Here is a 21,873-nt window from a genome sequence, read left to right as displayed (position 1 = left end):
CCTGCCATCTTACATCAACAATTTACTACTGCTGAGTACATCTATTTTTCTTTTACATTAGAAGGAAAATAGATATGAAATGTTTTAATCTTAGTTGGGACTACAGATTTTCCAGTCTGATGACAAAATATCAGTATCCTTTTCGACTTTGAGGAACACAAAAGAGAGCTTGGTTTTGGATACTGAAACATACACATTTATACATACAAGAGGGCTGGTGTTTTTTCCATGCGATTTCCTATAAAAGTCAACTTTTAACTCTAGATGAGTGAGTCTTCATAACTCATTCTGTGGAACAAAGATGCCATCCAGTGGTTGGCTAGACTGATGATTACTGTCTTTCCCTTTTCATCCCAGCACAGTATTTAACTATTTCACATTTGTTGGCATAAATGACTATGCTCATATTAGTTATTTCTGTCTTACTGAATTAAAATCTGAGTCTTATTGGATAGATCTAATATCCCAATATGCATGCTATTTTTAAGTAGGCAGCATGGGTTTCCAAGCAGTTTCCAAATGCAAGCCATGTTTTAAAACAGTTTAAGAGTTCATTCCTATATTCAACTTCTTTTAACTCCTCCTCTCTCTTTCTTGATTAAAAACACTCATGCAACTACAAAAAATGCTTACTTGAAAATAGTGTTCAGGAAAAAATGAAGCATTTGCACAGTTGTTTGTAACATACTTCAAAGATTTTGTTTAAATTAAGACAAGCCATTACAAAAGTCTGGTAGCATTTTCCTTATAAACAAATCTTAATTGCATGATTGCATACTATTTTCCTTTTTATGCACTTTTAAGATTTGAGCCCAAGATGTCCCAGTCTGCAATACTGGGCTGCTCCCAAGTAAGCGACAAGAATCTGTAAGACAACTGAGACAGAGTACCACCATTGATTCCCCTCTCTCTCAAAAGTGAAATTTCATGTTCTTAAGGAAAGTCCCCATACCCATGGCAAGACACTAAGTCTGCAAATTTAATGAATCACAAGATCAGCTAAAATGTTGGATGCAGGTGCTTGAAATTACAGCAACAGCAGCTACTGTACTACACTTTAAAATAGTGCAATTTATATGGTGCTAACTCTGACTTTCAAAGGTTTAACTTTGAGATTTCTCCCTAATCCTGCTTGGTCATAGGAATCGCCCACAAGGTCTGTGATGGATCTTACCACTGATAAGCAAAAAGGAATGACACACAACATTTGCAATCAGCACTTTTTTTTTCGTTTTTTTTTTTTTTTTTTTTGATAAATGTGGAAAAATACATGCTCATCTTAGAGCTTGAAACATTTACTTGGAAAAATAAAGAAACTTACATCTTAAGGTGCCATTCAGAGATGAAATCTTTGAAGCTATCCATCTAACACCTGCATTAGCTTTCTATCATTCCCAAGAGGACAAAATGTTTTGCAATTTATTAGATACATCATCATGCATTTTGAGGCATTCTGTCAGAATTATGCTACTAAACTTTAATTTAAAAAAATAAAAATGTAGTAACAGGCAATGGAGTTAGAATGCATGTCTTTTGGGTAGGCAAAGGAAGACTGAATATACAGTTGGTTATTACCAATTAGACTCTGCTAGTAGAGAAGTAGACTTCTCCAGGAAGGAATACCTGCCTAGCAGGTGCACTATGGAAACCTATCAGAATCACACACATTAATGGACTAGTTCTACCCGCTTCTTGCCCCATTTTGCACACAATGCTATTGAGCCTTATTCAATTCAATTCAGTTAGAACATGGTAGGATAATACAGAAGTACAAGCATTTACCTGTGACCTTGGAGACATGCAGAACTAGACAAGTCCCTGATCTAACCAAACCTGCTCTGACTCAGACGTTGGAGCAGTTGACCTCCCAAGGTCCTTTCCAACTGAAATGATTTCAACTTAGTATCGGGGGAACAGAAGTTTTCCTTTATGTTGTCCACAATCTGAACTGTAGGTAATAATTACTTTAAGAGTCTGCTGTTTTCATTGTTGTCAGTGGTATATTACATTAGTAGGAGCTCTGAGGTTACTGAATGAGACAGGCAATGTGCACAGCAGTTGTAGCTAAATATTCAGCCCCTTGCAGATTTCAAGGGGCCTTCTGCTTCATCTCGCCTGATTACAGAAACCTCTACATTGGACCATTAATATTATGGTACAAATGTAAGTGTGGATCTCTACTGTAAAAGAAAAAATATTACAAAGAATGGAATTCAAATTTCTATTCATTAATGTAGTATAAAAGTCAGCTAAATGGAACACTCCATAGTTTCCACTGAAAAATGTAGCAACAATAAATTTCAATACAAAAAAAAAAAAGTTGACAAAATCTCAGGAATACAACAGCTTTACAGGCAGGAGCCTCAGGGTTGAAAACTCTACGTCACAGAACAGCTACCATAACATCAGTGAACTCATGTAGACAGTCTTACAATTCATTAATTAATGCTGACAATAAGGACTAAGCTGCAATTTGTGAAATTCCAAATTGCTGCGTTTCTGATGCAATTCTTTCCTCTGTTTCCCACACCCTAGAAAGATACCGTAAGTTTAAGAGTGTGTATGATTAAAGGAAATCAAAAATAGCAATTGCATTTCTAGTGACCATGTTCACATTTCCATTGCTAGTGACCAACACTTTGTTCACAAGAATGAAAAGCTAGAGTAAGTTATTTTAAAGAAAGTAGAATATAAAATAATGAAACAAATATGCAATAATAAAACACTAAGGGCAAAATAAATTTATACATAACGCAACTATTTTTCAAAATTCTTGCTTTGCTTTAGATGCCAGTTTGCCTTCTGGCTAAAAACACATTCTTCACACACGCTGGGAATGTTGAGGAAAACTAGTCAGCATTCAGAGGATTAATACAGATTTCCAGCTCTGTGCCTTTAGGCTTAATAGTCAGACATCTATTTGTCCTCAGGAGAGGTTAGGGGTTGAAATGCAAATACGCAAAACAACTGAATTCTTTGTTAAGATATCAAGAAAAAGCTTGATCTTTGCTGCTGTTTAATAAATCCTTGCAATTTTATGGACTTATTTAAATGCAGCATTGTGTCTTACTATTTTGAAGGAGAAAACAATGCAAGGAAACAAACACATTCATTCTGACTAAAATTTGTTCTCTAGAGGAAAAATGACATACACCCTTGACAGCTTATTTACCAAACTCACTAAAGATTTATTGATTTATCAATCAGTGCCTTGAGCATTTGCTTCTCCCCAAGGGAAAATTAACAATTCCAACTAACCTAATATATTCTATGTATAAACTAAGTGAATGCAAGAATCAATCCTGGCACAGTTTACAACATCTAGTCAAAAAAAATGCTGTCCCTTTTGGTGTATGTAAAATTGAAAGCTATACTAACGAAGAATAAATGCTCATGTTGCTTACAAACATAAAAAATACTTATTAAGACAGTACAATTGAACCCAACAGACATTTTAAATCATTTAAATACTCAGTGGGAGGCAAAAGCATTGGAAAGTAAAAAATTGAATGATTTTGCTTCTAGATTAATACTAAGTACTACCACTATTAGTTGCAATACTGACATGCCTCAAAGCAGAGATATTTCACAAAGGACTACAAAATTTCTTTCATTTCACCTGCAAGAGTCTAAGCCTGCCAATTAACTACTGGTGTGATGACATCAGAGCAACGTAGAAATTCCAGAACAAAATAAAAATCTATGAATATTTTGTCATTTAACAAAGAAATAGAAAGGAAGAAATGCTCGAACATTATACAGATTGTGCTTTCACCAGTGGAAAAAAAACGCAACACATGTAAGATTCTTTTTTCACTACAAACAGTAGATATATCCAAAATACAGGAAAAAAATATAATAGAAATTTGCACTACAAAAGAACCAAAACGATAATAGCAGCTCAATTCATCAATGCTACTGTATTACACTTTGCAGCATCAGGTCACTATAGAAGGTCATAGAATGTTCCAATCTCTGCTACTTAAGTAAGCACATGAAGAACATGTAAAGCAACACTTTCCCTTCTCTTCACACACTACCAGAAACATACAGTATTTTATGTATGCTGATGAGGGGATAGCTGCAGCTTAGCAGCTATCTATCAACAGGATGCCTTGTCATCACATTTAGTATTTTCTCATCAAGATACATTCCATGTGAATGTTAAAATCTGGTACAAAAAAGTAAGTGTGTCTTGTGTTTTTTTGTTTGTTTGTTTTTTGTTTTAACTTCATATATTTAATTCCATTTACCAGAATTTGTTTTGGAATCCACAGAAGTAAAGATTTTATTAAACATTCCAAAGTGTATTTAAAGAAAAGTCCTAAAGACATGTGCCCCCCCTTCCCCTTTATTTTTTTTACTTTTTAAATAGATCTAAATAAAATTGTCATCCAATCATAGTAAGAAAGCCAGGAATTATTGTAAAACACTGCCCTCTGGTGTTAAACCAATTCTGATTTATATTTTATATTTAAGACACCCCCCCACCCTCCAGCCACCCCCCTGCATTATTTTTTTTTTACCTGAAAGAACCACCTCCAGGGTCATTCAGCTTGTTTTTCTGATTTGCAGAGACCTGAACACCAAAGCCCCCAGGACTTTTGCTGGCTTGTATTGTTGGTGCCTTCCCTACTGTGCCTGAAAAACACCAAGCGATGTTATTATGAGCTGTCTTAGACAATTTACATCAAAGAACCTTCTGTCCAGGAACTAAATTTAACTGTCTGTAAATTGCAAACAAAGGAAGTAGTTATTTTTTAAAAAAATTACACTGCTGAAGAAGAACAACTTTAGATTAAAAAAAATACTAATATTACAGTTTGTTCTATATTTACATTATTGTAAAGACTCCAGAACTCAAAACCATTGACCATAATTGTCTATAATACACAAAATGGTTGTGCATTTGCAATTGTCAGTAAACCACTTTTCTTTATAATCTGCACAGCACAAAGGAACCTGATTTCAAATGTTCTTAATATGGATGTTTTAAGTCACAGTCACTTGAGGTATTTGCTATAGCTTTTACATTTCCTTATAGTTATTGTTCTTTGTTGCAGTGAAAAATATTTATTTTCAGAGTTCAAAATATTATTTGAACTATTCTTTAATGTTTAATACTGTAGAAGTATGTAGAAGACAACATACTATTTTAAAATTTGACATAACCCCTCTCATAAAGGTTGTCTTTATTTTGTCTTTTTTGAAAATGCTCTTTTAAAGTAATTCATGTCTGTATCTAGATTTTACAAGTCTATATGTACATTAAAAAAGGGGGGGGGATTTCTAATCAAGCCAAAGTGTGGTAGATATTTAGCGTCTTGTGAAACTACATTAATAAATGGGTATTAATTCCTCTCCGACATTTTTAAAATATAATCAAAAATAATTACAGGTTTATGTTACTAATTGGTAAATCGATAAATCTGCATTATTATTATTATTAGAAAACATTACATCAATATTTGACTCAAAAAGCACTGACAAATGACAAATTTGGAGTTAGTCTGCCTTCACTGCTTAATATTTTAAGACTTGCTTCCTTAGGTTATATTTTGTCAGTTTCCTTTAAACCCATCCACCTATGTTGGCATGTGAAAGTAATTAAATCATATGTCTACTTGATCTCACCTTTTTCTTGTATATTGTTTAATTTTACTGAGAGTTAAAACACAAAGTATTTGAGACTGAGAAGTAGGTGAGAAGTTTTCCTTCATATCTGTGGATCTATTGCATAAAAATGGCATGGTATAAACTTTAGCAGAGATATGTTATTCTTCTTTCATGAATTCAGAAAACCTAAACCACAACTATCTCAACAAATCCTTTTAATAACACTTCTTTGCTGAAACAAAAAGTCTGAGCTTTGCATGAGCACGTTACTTTTTTCATTCTGAAGTCTTCATCACCCTTAGCATATGCTCTCAAAGCAAAACTAATTGAACAGTGTTTGTTCAGTTCTTCAATCTGCATAAATGCATTGTTGTGTGGACCCTCAACATTAGCAAATGCAAAACAGGATTTAGGCTCTAGGCCTGGGGAATAAAACTATTTTGTCATTGGAATATTCAAGGTCTCTGAGATGTCACAGTTAGCATTAGTTCATGGCCCAGTCAATTCTTTTATCTATTTCAGATCAACTAATTGAAACTGTTTTTTTTACTAAGTGAATAAATAAATAAAACGATAATAAAAGTCAGAAGATCTCTGCTTTCAACATTTAGCATTTAGGAAATTAAAAGTGTATTAGCCCTAAAAAATATTGCAATGTATCAAGTAAGGAAGCAGTGGCTCTCCTCCAGAATTTAAAATTATATTCCTTAACAGCCAATATCAATGTTTTCTTTTCCACAGATAACTTTTGACACCCCAAAAATATGGAGAGGGTAGAACAAAACAATAGTTAACCTCTCTGTCTCAGGAAAACCGTATTTCTACACAGAATAATAAAAAAAAAATCTCACTTTCTTTCACCCAATATATATTCTGAATATATATATTCTGCTCAAATGGATCTGGGAATGTAAATATAAGTTTGGGAATGACAAATGAGTTTTCTGGTTTAAAACAAAGTTCTGCATTATTAAGGACCAAAAAAACCTGCTAAAATACCAAATTATATTACAAGGCCGGGCATATTTTGAGAACTAGAATCACCTGTGGGCCTATGTATTTCATGGGATTGGTAATGACATACAGAGTTTTTCACCACTGGGTCCTTGTTTCAAATTTCAAGTAGTATGATCCAGAGAAATAAGCCCAAATTTAGGAGCTTTTAAGTTCCTAGTTGTGCACAGGTCAAATAGCTGCAATGAATCTGGCTAATTATTTTACCCCATGGTTCTATTCCTCCATCCACAAGATGTAGGAACAATTCACAGATTTATTATATTGATAACTGCTTTGATAAAGAAGCATAAATTTTTCCTGAAATAACTATAAAGCTATTTCCCCTGGTACGGATACTATTTATTAATATTAAAGTTCTTAGAGTCTGCCAACTATCTACACTACTGTTTTTAAAGCATTCTAGTTTGTTCACATGGATAAATTAATACTAATGTAAAGAAGCATTATACTAGGACATTTGCTCCTATTTGAGAAGCAAAATGCAGCATTTTGTGGAAGTCAGCTCAATTTTGGTATAACAATCTTTGAAAAGACACACTCCACAAAATTGCACTACCGTAATTTTCTATATAGATCACGTCCTATTCCAGTATCTTAGCTCTTTCTACAGGAATAGAGAGGTCAGTATAAAACATCATTACACTGGTGTTTACAGTACAAAGTTTTAACAATGCATCACGATTTAAATGTACTGGTATCTGAGAAAGGCACTTCTTAAAGCTGCAAACACACAGCAGACGTTTCTCCAAACATGGGCTGCACGATTCGTAGCTTTCAAAATGGGACATTTTCTAGATTTCCATTCTGACTGTTTTGGGGATATAATTAAATAAATGTAGTGGTGAGCTTAAACAAGCTTGTCAATAGGAATTAGCTCACCTGAAAGCAGGCCTTTGCATGAACTGGCCTTTATGAATTGTTGTCTTCCTTAAACCAAACTGCCAGTTAAGTACTGCCAGTACTTCATTGGCCAATCAATGGCCATCATGAATAAATCAGTGTTCTGAATCGACTGCTTAAAAGACAAGTGCCAATACCATGCAAATTCTTGTCATACTGTTGTCATTCACAACTGCAGACTGAACAAGCACAGAAATGAAACTGATCATTGCCTTCACTCTCAGACATTGGTCAGAAGTGAAAGTTCATACTTTAAAACACTGAACACTCTCCCTGTAAATAAACAGGAAATAAGTGTCAGTGCTATCAAATACACCTTATATGAAAGTAAATGCATTTCTTTCTAACCTGGAAAAACAGCCTACGACAGGCTTACAGTGACAGCTTGGTCTCCATGTCCACTCAGCCTTTGGATTCTCTGAAGAGAACTGAACAAGTAGAATATCAGCTGCTATTAAATGTGATCTTTGTTTTTTTGATGCTTTCTTTTCCCAAGAATGAAAAAGACAAAGCAATAAAGTAAAATAGGCAGCAATAGCTTTCATGTACATTTAAACTACTTTAATTCAATACTTGAAGATGATAAACTCTGTATTCCATTACAAACCCTCAATCGTCTAAGGGCCCACATCCAAAGAGATGATCTCTCGCAGAATCAAATCCCAAGGCTAACAGGTGGAAAAAAACAAAAAGCATATTTACTAAGAAAGTAAGAAGGGTTCAAAAATCCTCTTAAAAAGTGTGATGTATCAAACATTAATCCACCTGTGCACAAACCCATAAGAAAGTTGTGTATGATACCACACCTCCTGCTCCCCTGGCATGTCATGTTGCTGTAATCAGTCTCTGACCTCAGCACAGAGTAAACACACTGCCTGAAAAAAAACGTGGGTTGAGAAATTTCTCTCAAGCTCCTACCTCAACTTCTATAGCTGCAGAGAATGACTTAAAACATTCTGCTTCATGTGCATTGAGGTATTTTTTGTGTTTCAGGAAAAATTAACAATTTCTTTCTTGGCCCAGAGTTAGAGCATACAAGAGTCAAGTTCCTGACTTCTTTCAGAACTTTATAAGGAACTAAGCATATGTGAGTTTAGTTGTAATGTAGTTTCAAAACAGTTAACTATGTCAGTCTGAAATATGTCAAAACTGCATAGTGAAAACATGCACTCCTCAACCAGTATGAAATAAAAAAGTGTCAAGCCTGCTAATGTCAGCACTGTAAGTTTTTCCCATGCTACTAGTTTGTAATTACAATGAAATTCATACAAAGGTAACAATCTCACTAAAACATTTAAACCCATACCTTGTGGTCTAATGGTCTGAGTTATTACCACTGGCATCCTAATCTGGGTAGTCTGGCAAGCAGGGTTTCGTTTCACAGTTTGAGCAGATGTTGACTGGATAATCTGCTATTATTAAAAAAAAGTATACTTACATTATACTCTTTATACACAAACACACACAACGTAAATACACTAATACCTCTAATTACTAATATAAGCATATGGATCTCTACAAGCACAACCAGCTAGTGACAAAAGTCATTTTCATGTAATGCATGTGGTTGTGTGTGTGTGTATATACATATTTAGCTGTTATACTTTAAAAAAAATCAGATATTTGACACAAATGTCATATGTCACAACCATCATCAAAAATATATTTCAAAGATGTGAGGTATATATTAAAGCTTAGACCTTTGTCTTCAGATTTTTTTTTTTTCAGAAAGCATTTTTGCAGAAGAAAATGCTACAATAATTTGAGTGGTATATACCTACAACCATTAGGTCTCTCACTATAAACCTATGCTTTTTAAAGAAAATATATACTAGAAGTAAATTCCAAAATATTATGGGTTCCAAGGTCAGAAATACACAAGAAGGAATGCAACGTTTTGTGGTGATCATACAGTATTTGTCTTTTAAATGTTAATTCGGTATTCTCATGTTTTCACTTACTACTAAAACAAATTCTGAGGTCCCTACTCAAAACTGAAACTGGGCCAGAAACTTAGAATTTGACTCAAAAATAAATTTAATTAAAAAGAAAAAACTCCAAGGGTCATTCCTAAGCAATAGCAAAATGTATGTTCATGAAATCAGGGACAAGTAGGCACAGATGTAAAGAATAGAAGATTCAGTAAGACATGAGGATGCTGCAAAGCTGGAAAAAAAAAAATCCTTAAATGAACTTTGAAAACAAAACACAGGCAAACAGCTGTAAATAAGATTACAACCACAACTCAAGTCAGAAAACCTCAGAAGTCACGTGCTCTTCACAGTCACAACTAGTGCCATAGCATAATGGTCCCATTTCTGAATTACAAGTCTCTGTCTTGCACCATTCAGTACTACCTCCTAGAAGACAATACACAACGCTATACACCACCATACAAAGCAAACGGGAAACACTGCACCTTTATTCATTGTTATTTTTACAAAGTATCTAAAACCATATTAATTAGCTGAACAGCGAAGACAAAATCTCTGACTTCAAAGTGTGCTATGGAGAGAAGGAAAGGAGAAATATATGCTTTGTTTTGATTTCAAATGAGATGTAAAAGTAGAGAAGTAAGAAGTTGAGGAACAAATAGGAAAGTGTTCCATCATCAGGAACCAGGGTTCCCCAGTCTGAAGGTGAAAACTACAAATAAGAGAACAGAGTAGTGAGGGAACAAGACCTTTAATATAGTCTGGAGAAAAAAACAAATAGGAATATTTTGAAGTTAGGAAATTGCATTCTGCACAACCTAAAATATTAGAAATTGAGAGGTTATAATAAACCTGCAGATGGAGAAGTATTAGCAATAGCTACCTCGCAGAAAGTAAAAGGGAAAAAAAGAAAAAAAAGATTAAGGATTCAGCTTCAACTACAGACACTGAAGGAGAATAGAGTATTTGGACTAAGCACAGAAATGGAACAAGTGGATATAAATTTATTTAGTCAAGACAGGCAGTGAGTAAATAGTAACACATAGAAGGGAAAGAATTAAGTAGGTACCACAGGAAAAACATATAGACGATAAGTGACAAAGAGGAAAAAAGTTGAATTTTACTCCATTTTCAAGCACACAAAACAGTTTCCATGTACAAGTGTATTTTAGTAAGTAAGGAGACATAATAGCCCAAAAGTAAAAAAGGGCTATTGATACAGAAGAGGAGAACATTGTCACTTCCACAGTAATATATTGGATGAGTCTTCAGAGAATACTGAAGAAAAGCAGACATACCTTAACTGGCCAAAAGTCAGGCCTAAAAGGAATTATATGTGACCTGCAGATAACAATCACCATCTGGTACTACAGTAATCTTCTGTCATTAAGCAGCAAGCAACTTCTAGAGTTCAGAATCAAATTGTTTCACCTGATTAATATTTTCACGTGAATACCCTAAAAAATCTGTCATTAACACATTAAAGATAGGATGATATTTAACCTTTTAAGATCACACAAATGATGGCAATGCTTTCTTTATTATTAAATACATTCAAAATACATTCAAAAAACGTTCTTTAACAAGTATCGTACTAGGACCTCAACATAAGTGCTGAAAATGTAGGAAATGACTGAGAAATAATCTTTTCCAAAGGGTGTAGATCAGAATCAGCATTTTGAATTCCATACTGAAACTAACCAGCAACAAGGAACAACTGCACCCAAACTCAGAGCAACATTTTACAGTAACTCGGATTTCAGTTTCTATATGGTTTTAAGATACATTTCAACACAGAATGTGATCTTCAATTCTGGAATCAATAATGCAGTGAATATTAGCAATTTATTTGTGAAACAGAATGTGCAACCTTCTTTCCAAACAAAGTACCTAGTAAAAACTAATGAATCAGGGGTAACTTACGCTATGTCACAATTTATAAACAAAGTAGCACTCTTCATCAATTAAATTGTTCAAATTGTTCTAATCCTCCTGCCTATTTTCCCCACAACACAAACATTTCTATTTTGTCCTGAATTTGGCCTGAAAATATAGGCAATGAACAAGATACTGGCAAGCCAGTCTGGGAGATGATCAACTTAACCAAAATTATGTTACATTTCTGACAGCCTAAAAATACACACAATGAGCATACCCCCATCTAATGTAACTTATTCATATACCAAATCTTGAATGACCAATTCGTTAAGGATTTCCTGAACCAGATTGATATAGAAGATACAGAAGTGGATGCTTTTTAATACGCTGAGGTTATCAGACACAATAGTTCAGCCTTAACAGAAAGAGAGTTCTTATTGCTTTCTGCAGTTACATAAAGGGAAGGTGTAGAGAAGACAGATCCAGGCTTTTCTGGATACACAATGGAAGGATGTAACACAACAGGCACAAGCTGGAATAGGGGAAATTTCCTCTTAATGTAAGAAAAAACAATTTACTATAAAGGTGGGCAAACACTGGAACTGGCTACCCAGAGAAGCTGTGAAAGTTCACCTTGAAGATGTTCACAACATGACTGGTTAAGGCCCTGGGCAACATTCTCTAACTGGACCTCCTGTGAGCAGGAGGTCAGACTAGACACCTCCCAAAGTCCTCTACAACCTATGTATTCTACCCCTACTGCCAACATTATAATATTAATGATATTTTAAACGTGCTGAAATCTGAAAAGGTGGTAAGATGAAAAGAGTCTTCAGTTTACACAAACCGCTGATCATTCCATTTCCACTAAAAAGAAGGGAATTCAGTTTCATTATTACCACCACCGAAGACAGCAAGTATAACAGCAGAACAGTAACAACAAAGGCACAAAAAGCACAGGTTTATTGTGATTTAGCCATTGCCTAGAGTTGATAATAATCTTGGAAAATAGCAAAATTATCAAACAAAACTACAATTAAGACAGTGCCATGACAGCACAAGTACTGTCATAGATCGGCCTATTCCTCTTCAATCCATCAGTCAAAAGTTGAAGAATCATCTCAGTGGCTGTTGCACTTCAAAACTGTTCAAGGAACGTATTAAAGCAAGAAAGTCATAGCATTGCTTCTTCTCCAATGGCAACATGGTAGAAGTTAACTTAATTCTTTTCTATAAAATAATATGTCTCTGTAAAATAACAAGCACACTTCTCACAGTAAGTATTCTCCTTTTATTTCACCATCCTACTCCACCCCTAACCATCACCACTCTGCTGCACTAATGAGGCTTGCTTTGATACATCACTTGTCTGCTCCTCCAAACAAGTTCCTTCTCTCACTTTCTGAATGCTCAGACTACTACTCTGTCCATTTCTCAGTTTTCACATCTGAAAAAGGGATGTCTATGTGATGGTGCTCGTACAAAACAAACAGATTTGTGGATGAAAAAAGGATATTTAATGGACATATTACTGATAACTAGAATATTAAAATGCTCACAGCTGAAACATCCATTTTTCTTAAAGACCTTCTCAAAAAGCTTAGATTCAATAACTATATGACAATAAAATTATAGTGCTATCTGGTCCTAATTTAAGCCGAAAGTGATGGTCGTGACAGGTGTGAATCTTCTACCATATGTATTATTGCAGGACAAGGAACGCATTACAGATGTAAACACGGATAATTAACACAATACTCAAGAACACAGTAAATAAAAACACAAATGATCAACAGATTGAGAAAGATTTCAGCACATAAAATGGTTTGAAACAGGAAGACTGATAACTTCTTTTACCTTTCTCCTTCCTAAATGGCAGATATTAAATAAAAATGAACGCTACTATCTACAAATCATTTAAAGAAAAGAACCTTTACGACAACTAGATTAGAGCTCACTGCTAAAGGCTTCAAGGACAGGAATTTTGCAAGTCTCCTTGATCTAGATGCTCCTTTACAGATGCATAAAGTCACAATGGTATGTTTCCCCTTACCTGACAAGAGCTGGAAAATTAACCTAACTTGATTTACATAAAACATAATTTGCAACAGAAGCATCTGATCCAGAAGTTTAAGCATACCAAATATAGCAATAAAACCAGCAAAGGAAATAGATGTTTCTGCAAAGAATGGAACATAAAAATACATTTTCAAAATATATCTTATACTGAGTATTTTCTCTCTCAATTAAAAAAAAAAAAGTACTACGGAAGGAAGAAATAAATACGCCACTTGTAAACGTACAGAATTCAGAATGGCCGAATGTCTGATATGACATTTATCTTCACTCATGAGTAAACACTTGCTAACTCACTTGTGGCTATGCCACTTGTGATTTATCAGTCTACTCAATCCTGAAGATAAATGTCATATCAAACCTCAGCTATCATGTAATCTGGCAGCATTAACTTCCAATGTTCATGCTTTTACAGACCTAAGTTCGTATTTACCATTAGTTAAACATGATGCAACAGTAACAGAATTTTTCACCGATGCCTCAAAATTTGCATAAGCAATTACTGTTTTCCTTCCAAACACAAAAACTTTTTCTACTTTTTAATGCAGTATATACATTTTAATGTTAATATGGCAACAATATTGTTCCATTGTGTATATGCTTTCAAAGAAGCAATGAAGTAAATAAAAAATGGCTATTTTTTATTCAAATAGCCATTTTCTACTCTTCCACTAGAGATTTAAAAGACCAACACTGAACACTGCTATATAACATGATTCTTGTTCTGTCCCCTTATTTTACTTGCAAATTCCATTGTTCTATCTCACTTTCTAGGAGCCTCCAACTATATCTGCACAATCTATATACTACTTTCCATAAAGCAGCACTACAGGCTGGGAGATGAGTGGTTGGAAAGCTGCCAGGCAGAGAAGGACCTGGGAGTATTGGTGGATAGTTGGCTGAATATGAGGCAGCAGTGTGCTCAGGTGGCCAAGAAGGCCAACGGCATCCTGGCTTACATAAGAAGCAGTGTGGCCAGCAGGGCTAGGGAAGTGATCATCCCCCTGTACTCGGCTCTGGTGAGGCCGTACCTCGAGTACTGTGTTCAGTTTTGGGCCCCTCACTACAAGAACGACATTGAGATGCTCGAGCGAGTCCAGAGAAGGGTGACGAAGCTGGTGAGGGGCCTGGAGAACAAGTCCTACGAGGAGCGGCTGAGGGAGCTGGGCTTGTTCAGCCTGGAGAAGAGAAGGCTCAGGGGTGACCCTATCACACTCCACAGGTATCTTAAAGGAGGCTGTAGTGATGTGGGGGTTGGTCTGTTTTCCCACATGCCTGGCAATAGGACGAGGGGGAATGGGCTAAAGATGTGCCAGGGGAGGTTTAGGTTGGATATTAGGAAAAACTTCTTTACTGAAAGGGTTGTTAGGGCACTGGAAGGGGCTGCCCAGGGAAGTGGTTGAGTCACCATCCATGGAGGTCTTTAAGACATTTAGATGTAGAGCTCAGTGATACGTTTTAGTGGAAGACTTGTTAGTGTTAGGTCAGAGGTTGGATTCGGTGATCTTGGAGGTCTCTTCCAACCTAGATGATTCTGTGATAATTAAATTTGTTTTAATTAAGATGAATCACTTCAAATTTCTTACTGTTTCTTTATCATTTAAATCTAGTAAGTGGCTTCAACCTCCAGGAGCACTTTCTTCTTATGATGCAGTGTCAACACTATAAAAAATGCAAATCAATCTCTTTTACTCAACAATCTACTTACAACTTCAAAACTTTTAACAAATAAAAAACTCTGTTATTCATAGAAATGTTGTCTGCTCTAACACCCAGAATGAGACGGGTAATGACTGCACATATAAGGGTATATAGAGCTCCTGCCCACCAAGAATGACAATTTAGAGAAACTCTGAACATTGCATTTAGAATAATTATGAAAATCAATTGCTGGCTTATCTCATTAGTGTCTCATCAATGAAATATTAGCCCAAGATTCATCCACATTTCCAGTGCTAATAGTAGTTAACCAGTACTAATAGTACTATCTAGCTCTTATATAACATAGCTTTGACATAGTTTAGAACAGGATGTATACTTCACAAAACAGATAAATCATCTGCTCTTGTATCTCTGTTAACGCTAGATTTTAATGAAATTTCCTTTGTGCAATCTACATTGCATGCCGAACAGCACACAGAGAACTCCCAAGTTGCAAGAAACCTCACTTTAACGGGGTGATGTACCACCACATTAGAACAGCCACAAGCCACATGAACAAACTCTGTGTTCTGTTCTATGGGCAAAACTTGCGTATGATGGGAAACAAACTTGACTACAACTTAGCATCTCAGTACCTTACAGAGTTTTGGGTTTGCTGTATGTGTGCCAAACCTGGCTAGTGACAGCTCACACGTCTTAGCCCCATTGCTGAGTTCTACAGATATGCTCTGTCTTGTGCCAATTTCTATCCAAATGAACATCAAGGATGCTTTGTTTTTTAGGAATAACAACCAGTGAAGCCAATGTTGCTTTACCTTCAGAAATCTCAATTGTGCTAAACTCCTTCTCATATACACTTCATATTGTTTTTCTGGAAATAATAAAATTGCTTAAATGTAATGAATGTTTTTCATTTGTTTGTTTCAAAACAGCAGAATCTTACAATTATGAATCAGAATAACTTCTGAATGAGCTTTCCAAATGTGCTAAGAGAGGGGAGTACTGTGACCACTACTGAATGTAGAAGGGCAGACTGTAAAAAAGAACTGAATTTGCATAAGGCGATGTTTTTTAAAAATACCATTCTGACTACTGAAATTCAAAACACTATAAGATGAGATGCTCTGAAAGACTCAATATATGCAATGACAAAAATTAGTATCATGTCTTTCCTAAAGTGTTGTGAACTATCTCCTAGCACTGGTCCCTTTATAAAATCCCTTTTGACAGAAAAGTCAGACAAAATGAACAGTTAACTGATTTTTAACTTTTTTTTTTTTTTTTTTAAAGAAACTGGACTACTGTAGCTGGCTGGTTTGAAAAGATCTAGATTCCAAAATAGGCTTGCCCTTCTGCAGCTGGACAGTTTGCATAGCCAGCTGGAACTCTCTCCAGTGAGCTTCAGGCTTGGAGAGTCTGGAGCTCAGCCAGTTTCCTCCATCAGTGCTGGCCACCCTTAGGCAAGCCAGCTGTAATCTTCTTCTTCCGGAAAAGTCCCAGGCAAGACTGCCAGCAGCTCTTTGCTGTGCTTTGATTTTGGGGAGCACAAAAAAGTATGAAGAGTGTGATCACTGTCACTACAAAAAAAAAGCCAGTACTTAAAAACAATTACTAGAGTGCCATGGAATGCTGCTGGGTTGTCTGCTTGGCACGTGAGCTAATTGCTGTTGTGGTACATAGGATTTTTTATGCAATGACTCCTATTGTCTGATGCTACTTTTGTCTGTCTAGAACTAATCTGAGGGCCATTTAGAAGTGCTTGGTCAGTGCAATGTTTGGTTCTATTAATTACTGTACGTTACTGATATATTAAAAACAAATATGAAAAGCCAATGAATTTTCATTTCTTGTGTATTCACTTCTCTATAAAATATGTTCTAGACATATTAAGCGTAGTTTCGCTCTGCATTTGCTACCTTTAGAAAAAAAAGAGGTAATCTCATGTACCCAATAAAATGAACATCCAGTCCTAGAACTATCTCCCTTTGTAGACAGAAAACTTCCTTTGCCAATCAGACCAATCTCCTCAATGTTCTTTTAGGAGTTGTAGTTCCTTCATATTGCACAGGTATGTTGAATAAGATAACAGAGCAACTCTTCACATTACTAGTCTCCGCTCACATTAATATCATAACTGCTTGCTTTGTGTATGCATCAGATTGTTAGAGAGAGAAACTAAACATACATGAATGTAAAGACCTGTCTCACATAAGTTTGGGTCTATCCCATTCAGAAAATATTCCACAAGAACTGCAAGCATAAACGAGACTCCTCGTGGACTTACTGATGTTTTCATTGCTCAACATCACTGTTTGTCAAAATGGGGGTGTAACCTGTCTAGCAGTCGCTGGAATGTTTAGAGTGGGTTGCAAAATGTTGGAAAAAGCAGTGCTACCTGACAGTACCTTAGCCCTAGGACTGTGACATGAGAGCAGACTAGACATACTGGCCATGAATGATAATACCTGTAAGAAACCTGCTAGCTGCCGTCAGAAATTGGTTTTCCCCAGGACAGAGACTAATTTGTACACCTACTGCTTGCAATTACCATCAGTTCCTGCTCCCCTACCGTGAAGAACCAATGCCATTGCCAATTTCAGTCTTAAAAGACGTAGACAAATCATAGAAGTCACAACAAGTCTAAGAAACACCTTTCTAAATAATAAAACATTCCAGAAGGGGTGGGAAGAACACATTTCAGAAAAGAATTCACATGGCTGAACAAAAAGCAGTCAAGTTAACGTACAAAACATCCACATCTCATTTGTATTACAACCATCAAAGTTGTGGGTCTTAAAAAAAAAAAAAAAAAGTCAAATGTTCTTACACCTTAAAACTGTGTTCACAAAAGGGTGGTAAAATTCTATTTATTTCATTTGTAATTTAGTTATTTAACAGCCAAAAAACATAAGGTTCAAAAGACTAAGGCTCAAATGTTTCAAACTCTGCTAATTTTAAAATAAAGTACAATAAACATTCTCTCCCTGCACACCCTAGAAGCTATTTCTTTGGTATAGCATACGAATTTAAGAATAGATAGATCCCTGCAAGGTGTTACATTGTTATACGTGCATCTCTGAATCTTGATAATATATATTTTTACCAATTTGATATACTTTTTGTAACCTGACAGTTTGATTTTGAAACCAAAGTCGAGTACTTTAATCATACATATACAAAAACTACAGACAAAGGAATTCTTACATCTTTGCTTAGAAGAATGTTAATGCCTCTATAAACTTAGTGCCTTGGTAAAAATTCTAAATGAGTTTTAACTGTACACACACACACACACCAGCAGGATATATTCATCACCCTCTCAATGACTAAATGGCTGTACCGTTGCCGTATTGGTAACACCTCTGCAATTAATGAATCTAACCATGTAATACTCCAATATACAATAATGACACATTCCAGTAAATAAAATATGGCACTGTTTCTAAACAAAACATACTGCTGCAGTACAGCTGTTCTACACAATTTTGTTATTATGTATAGGAGAGTTAAAAATTAAGTAACTGATTTTAATGCAGACTAATCTAAACAAAGCAACATATCCAATAACGTACTAAACATTTTACTCTTGCCTGTAAGTTTTGAAAAGTTTTCCGTTCTACATCATTAATTAATTCACAATCCACTGTGATCACACAACAACCATATTTCAGAAAAAAAGGCCAAGAGTATACAAAGCATTACTTAAAAATTTAAGATATGTTTATAAAATTATCTAAATTAAGGGTTTGTCGCAAAGTTTGACCATGTATGTAAAGATCCATAAAATGAGGTGCTACTGCACAGTACAGAACATGATAAAAAAGAAAGCATTTCCCAAACAAGCTGGGGAAAAACAAACAAACAAACAAAAAAAAAAACACATTAAAAATTGCTATTCAGTCTGTTAAGAAATTCTCTTTCATACTATGGTACCTACCAGTTGAGAACTCTGATTTGACTGTACCACCTTAACCTGAGGAGGCTGCACTGTATTTGATACAGAGACTGTGCAAATGTTGTTTGGTTGCCTTATTCCTATTGCCTGCGTTGTGACAACAGAGGAAATACTTCCAGAGGCAGATTGAGGTATAACTTGTGATAGCTTGGTTTGTTGAAGTGACTGCTGAGACGGCTGTCCTTGCAAAACTGAATGTTGACTATTCAGTAAAGATTGTCTCAATGCAGGTAGACTTTTCTAAAAACAGAAGAAAGTTGATGAAATATCATGTTTACCAGGTTGACAAAAAAAAATCTTCTGTAATTTGCTGTAAACATAATTAAAAGAATGCAGTTTTCTGTCCAATTGTACAATCTGCCTAGTCATCAACAAGAAACAATACTGAACACATTTTATAAGAGCGCAAGTTCAGTTTCCATTTTTAGTAAGCTTTCAATTTGAATTTAGCAACCCTGCAGACTTTGACATGCCTTAATAACATGGTAATGGTAAAATATATAACACTTCCATCCTCAAGTCCATCTAGAACTTGTAGCTTAGGTATTTGGAAGGGGGAAAGAAAGGGAAGGAAAGATAAGACAGAACAGTAGGAAAAGCCCACTGCCTACTAGAAGAAATAAGCTGCACCAATTTGCTTCTCTTGACATGCCTCCAGTACCTAGAACAAGATGATTTAACTGTCGATGCCCTACAGCGATAGTTGTTTACTGTATTATTACCGATCTAATGTATTCTGACTGCATTAGAAAAGTGTACTATTGTATGCTTCATGTTCAGACCAGTTCAACCAAAAAATACAGTTCTAAAAGACTATACCGTACCTTCTGAATAAACTTTTTACTTTTTAAGTGGTAGCAGAGTTCTTTTGAAGTGCTCCCCTCCAGGCAGCTATAGAATGTAACAATGTTTAACTCAAGCTACAGTCTTTCTAAATTTCTAATATTTATTTAAAAAGTAATGTCTGTTGCCAAAAAAAGGACTTCAAAGCAAGGAAACAAGTTAAAACTTATCCTCATGCTAAAGCTAAGAGCAGGAATAAGCACAAATAAGGGTTAATGGTAACTTGAAAAAAAAAAAAAAAAAAAAAAACAGAAGCAAGGGGAGAAAGTTCAGAAGAGTTGAACGGAGAGAAGAAAGAGAGGGAATTTGCCCTAAACTGAGAATTTTTGGACTAGAAGAAAAATGCTTTTAAAACAATAGCTGTGGTTTTGTTGGGGCATAATTAAACATGCTTTATATATATGCATATAATCTTGCATATGGAAACTGTTTTAGGTAAAGTAGAAAAAACAGAAGTTATTTTACCCCTACATTTTCTACTTTAGGACCCAACAATCAATAAATCCATTTGGAATCCCTCTTCTATATGAGGAGAGTTCCAGATTACAGGCAGGATCAGCTCACCAATTATTTCAACAGCATTATCTGGTTCCATTTTTCATAATCACCATTACACATGCACTGGAAGTTATCAATGATTCAAATATAAATTACAATAAATATGGAAAAAAGCCTGTTTAATTAACTGAAGCGTTCTATAGAACACATAACTTTTCTAAATGAGTGTTGTACTTTACAAAAAACGGACCACAGAGAAGTAAATGCATTGTAACAGTAAAGTACAATTTTTACTGTACAATTTTTGAAGTTGTGCAGACTTCAGTAGAAACTGGTACCACAAAGTAAAAATTGAAAAGTCTCACTTTAGATGGGTGAAGCTAATTCCACTTAAAAAGTGTATTTTAAAACTTGAAATATTGACATTTGCATTGAAATAAACTAATTTGAACAATATTCACATTACCTTAAGGAAAGGTACAAGATATGGCTGGGGAGATGATTTCAGTTCTGATTGCAGGCGGCCTGTAAATTCTTCTGGATCAATCTTCGCATCCTTGGAGGAAAAAGAACAAACCATCAGTAATTCAGTTCAGTTGTTTGTTTGTTTTTCCAGATAATAATGAGAACAAGAGCTCACACGTAAATATGGATGTACATATATACACATGTATTCACACACAAATAAATGTATATATTTATACTGTATATAGGTGTGTGTAGGCTGTTTCAGAAAAGACCATGGTTTGGAGGAAAAGAAACTCAATGTATCCTCAAGTAAAAATCCCATATTTTATTGTATTTTTCAAAACATGACCACAGTATTATCCATCAAAAAGAGAGTGTTTTTGATGAATGCACACTAAATACTTTGTTGCATTTCCCCTTTCAGAAACTATGAGACAACCTACATTAACAGTGTTTTTGAAAATATGTAACAAACAGGATATTTGCATTTTGATGCAGCTCAACTTCTTTCCCTATCATTATACAGAAAATAAAAGCTAAGATCAAAACAATAGATTTCAGCAAATATAAATAACAAGTTTAAAGATAACTGACATTAGTGTGAGGTATTTACCAACAAATCCTGAACCAGAGCTTTCACATTACGGGACGTTTCTGGAGAAGGTGAATTATGAGAAGCAAGTTTTATAAGAGTAGCTAAAAAGTTTTTGCATTTTTTCACATTTTCTTGCATTTCCTAAAAAATAAAAAAAAAGAAAACAGATCATACCCATGCTATTTTCCAATTACGATAGGTATATGTTTTAATCACTATAAATAGAGAAAATTATTAAATTTTTCTAATTCAGGCAGGAGATATTTCACATACATCTGCAGCTATTTTGCTACTGCTAGTTACCTGACATTTTCTTCACTTCTGTATGTAACTGAACATCATACCTCATAATGACTAACAAAAGTCAATTAAAAAAATATATTTAATATCTTACAATCTGATTTGATAGAAACAACCATAAACGAGAGAAC

The 21,873-nt window shown here is 35.0% G+C and overlaps 1 protein-coding gene across 2 annotated transcripts in view; it reads right to left on the bottom strand.

The window, feature by feature from the left end:
* LOC101804819 (transcription initiation factor TFIID subunit 4) overlaps window positions 1-21,873 on the bottom strand; it is a 142,404-nt gene that overhangs the window by 103,446 nt on the left and 17,085 nt on the right. The window contains exons 5-9 of one of the 2 annotated variants that reach the window (XM_038185292.2): window positions 21,461-21,583; window positions 20,846-20,935; window positions 19,021-19,278; window positions 8,840-8,945; window positions 4,527-4,641 (exon numbers count right to left, since the gene is read on the bottom strand). In XM_038185292.2, coding sequence (XP_038041220.2) covers window positions 4,527-4,641; window positions 8,840-8,945; window positions 19,021-19,278; window positions 20,846-20,935; window positions 21,461-21,583 — 692 coding nt within the window. The remainder of the gene's footprint in view (window positions 1-4,526; window positions 4,642-8,839; window positions 8,946-19,020; window positions 19,279-20,845; window positions 20,936-21,460; window positions 21,584-21,873) is intronic. The other variant, XM_038185293.2, reaches the window with a different exon arrangement.

Source organism: Anas platyrhynchos, chromosome 12 (assembly GCF_047663525.1).
Source record: "Anas platyrhynchos isolate ZD024472 breed Pekin duck chromosome 12, IASCAAS_PekinDuck_T2T, whole genome shotgun sequence".
NCBI classification, from domain to species: Eukaryota; Metazoa; Chordata; class Aves; order Anseriformes; family Anatidae; genus Anas; species Anas platyrhynchos.
The sequence above is the reverse complement of the archived record's forward strand: the minus strand, read 5'-3'. Positions and strand labels throughout refer to the sequence as shown.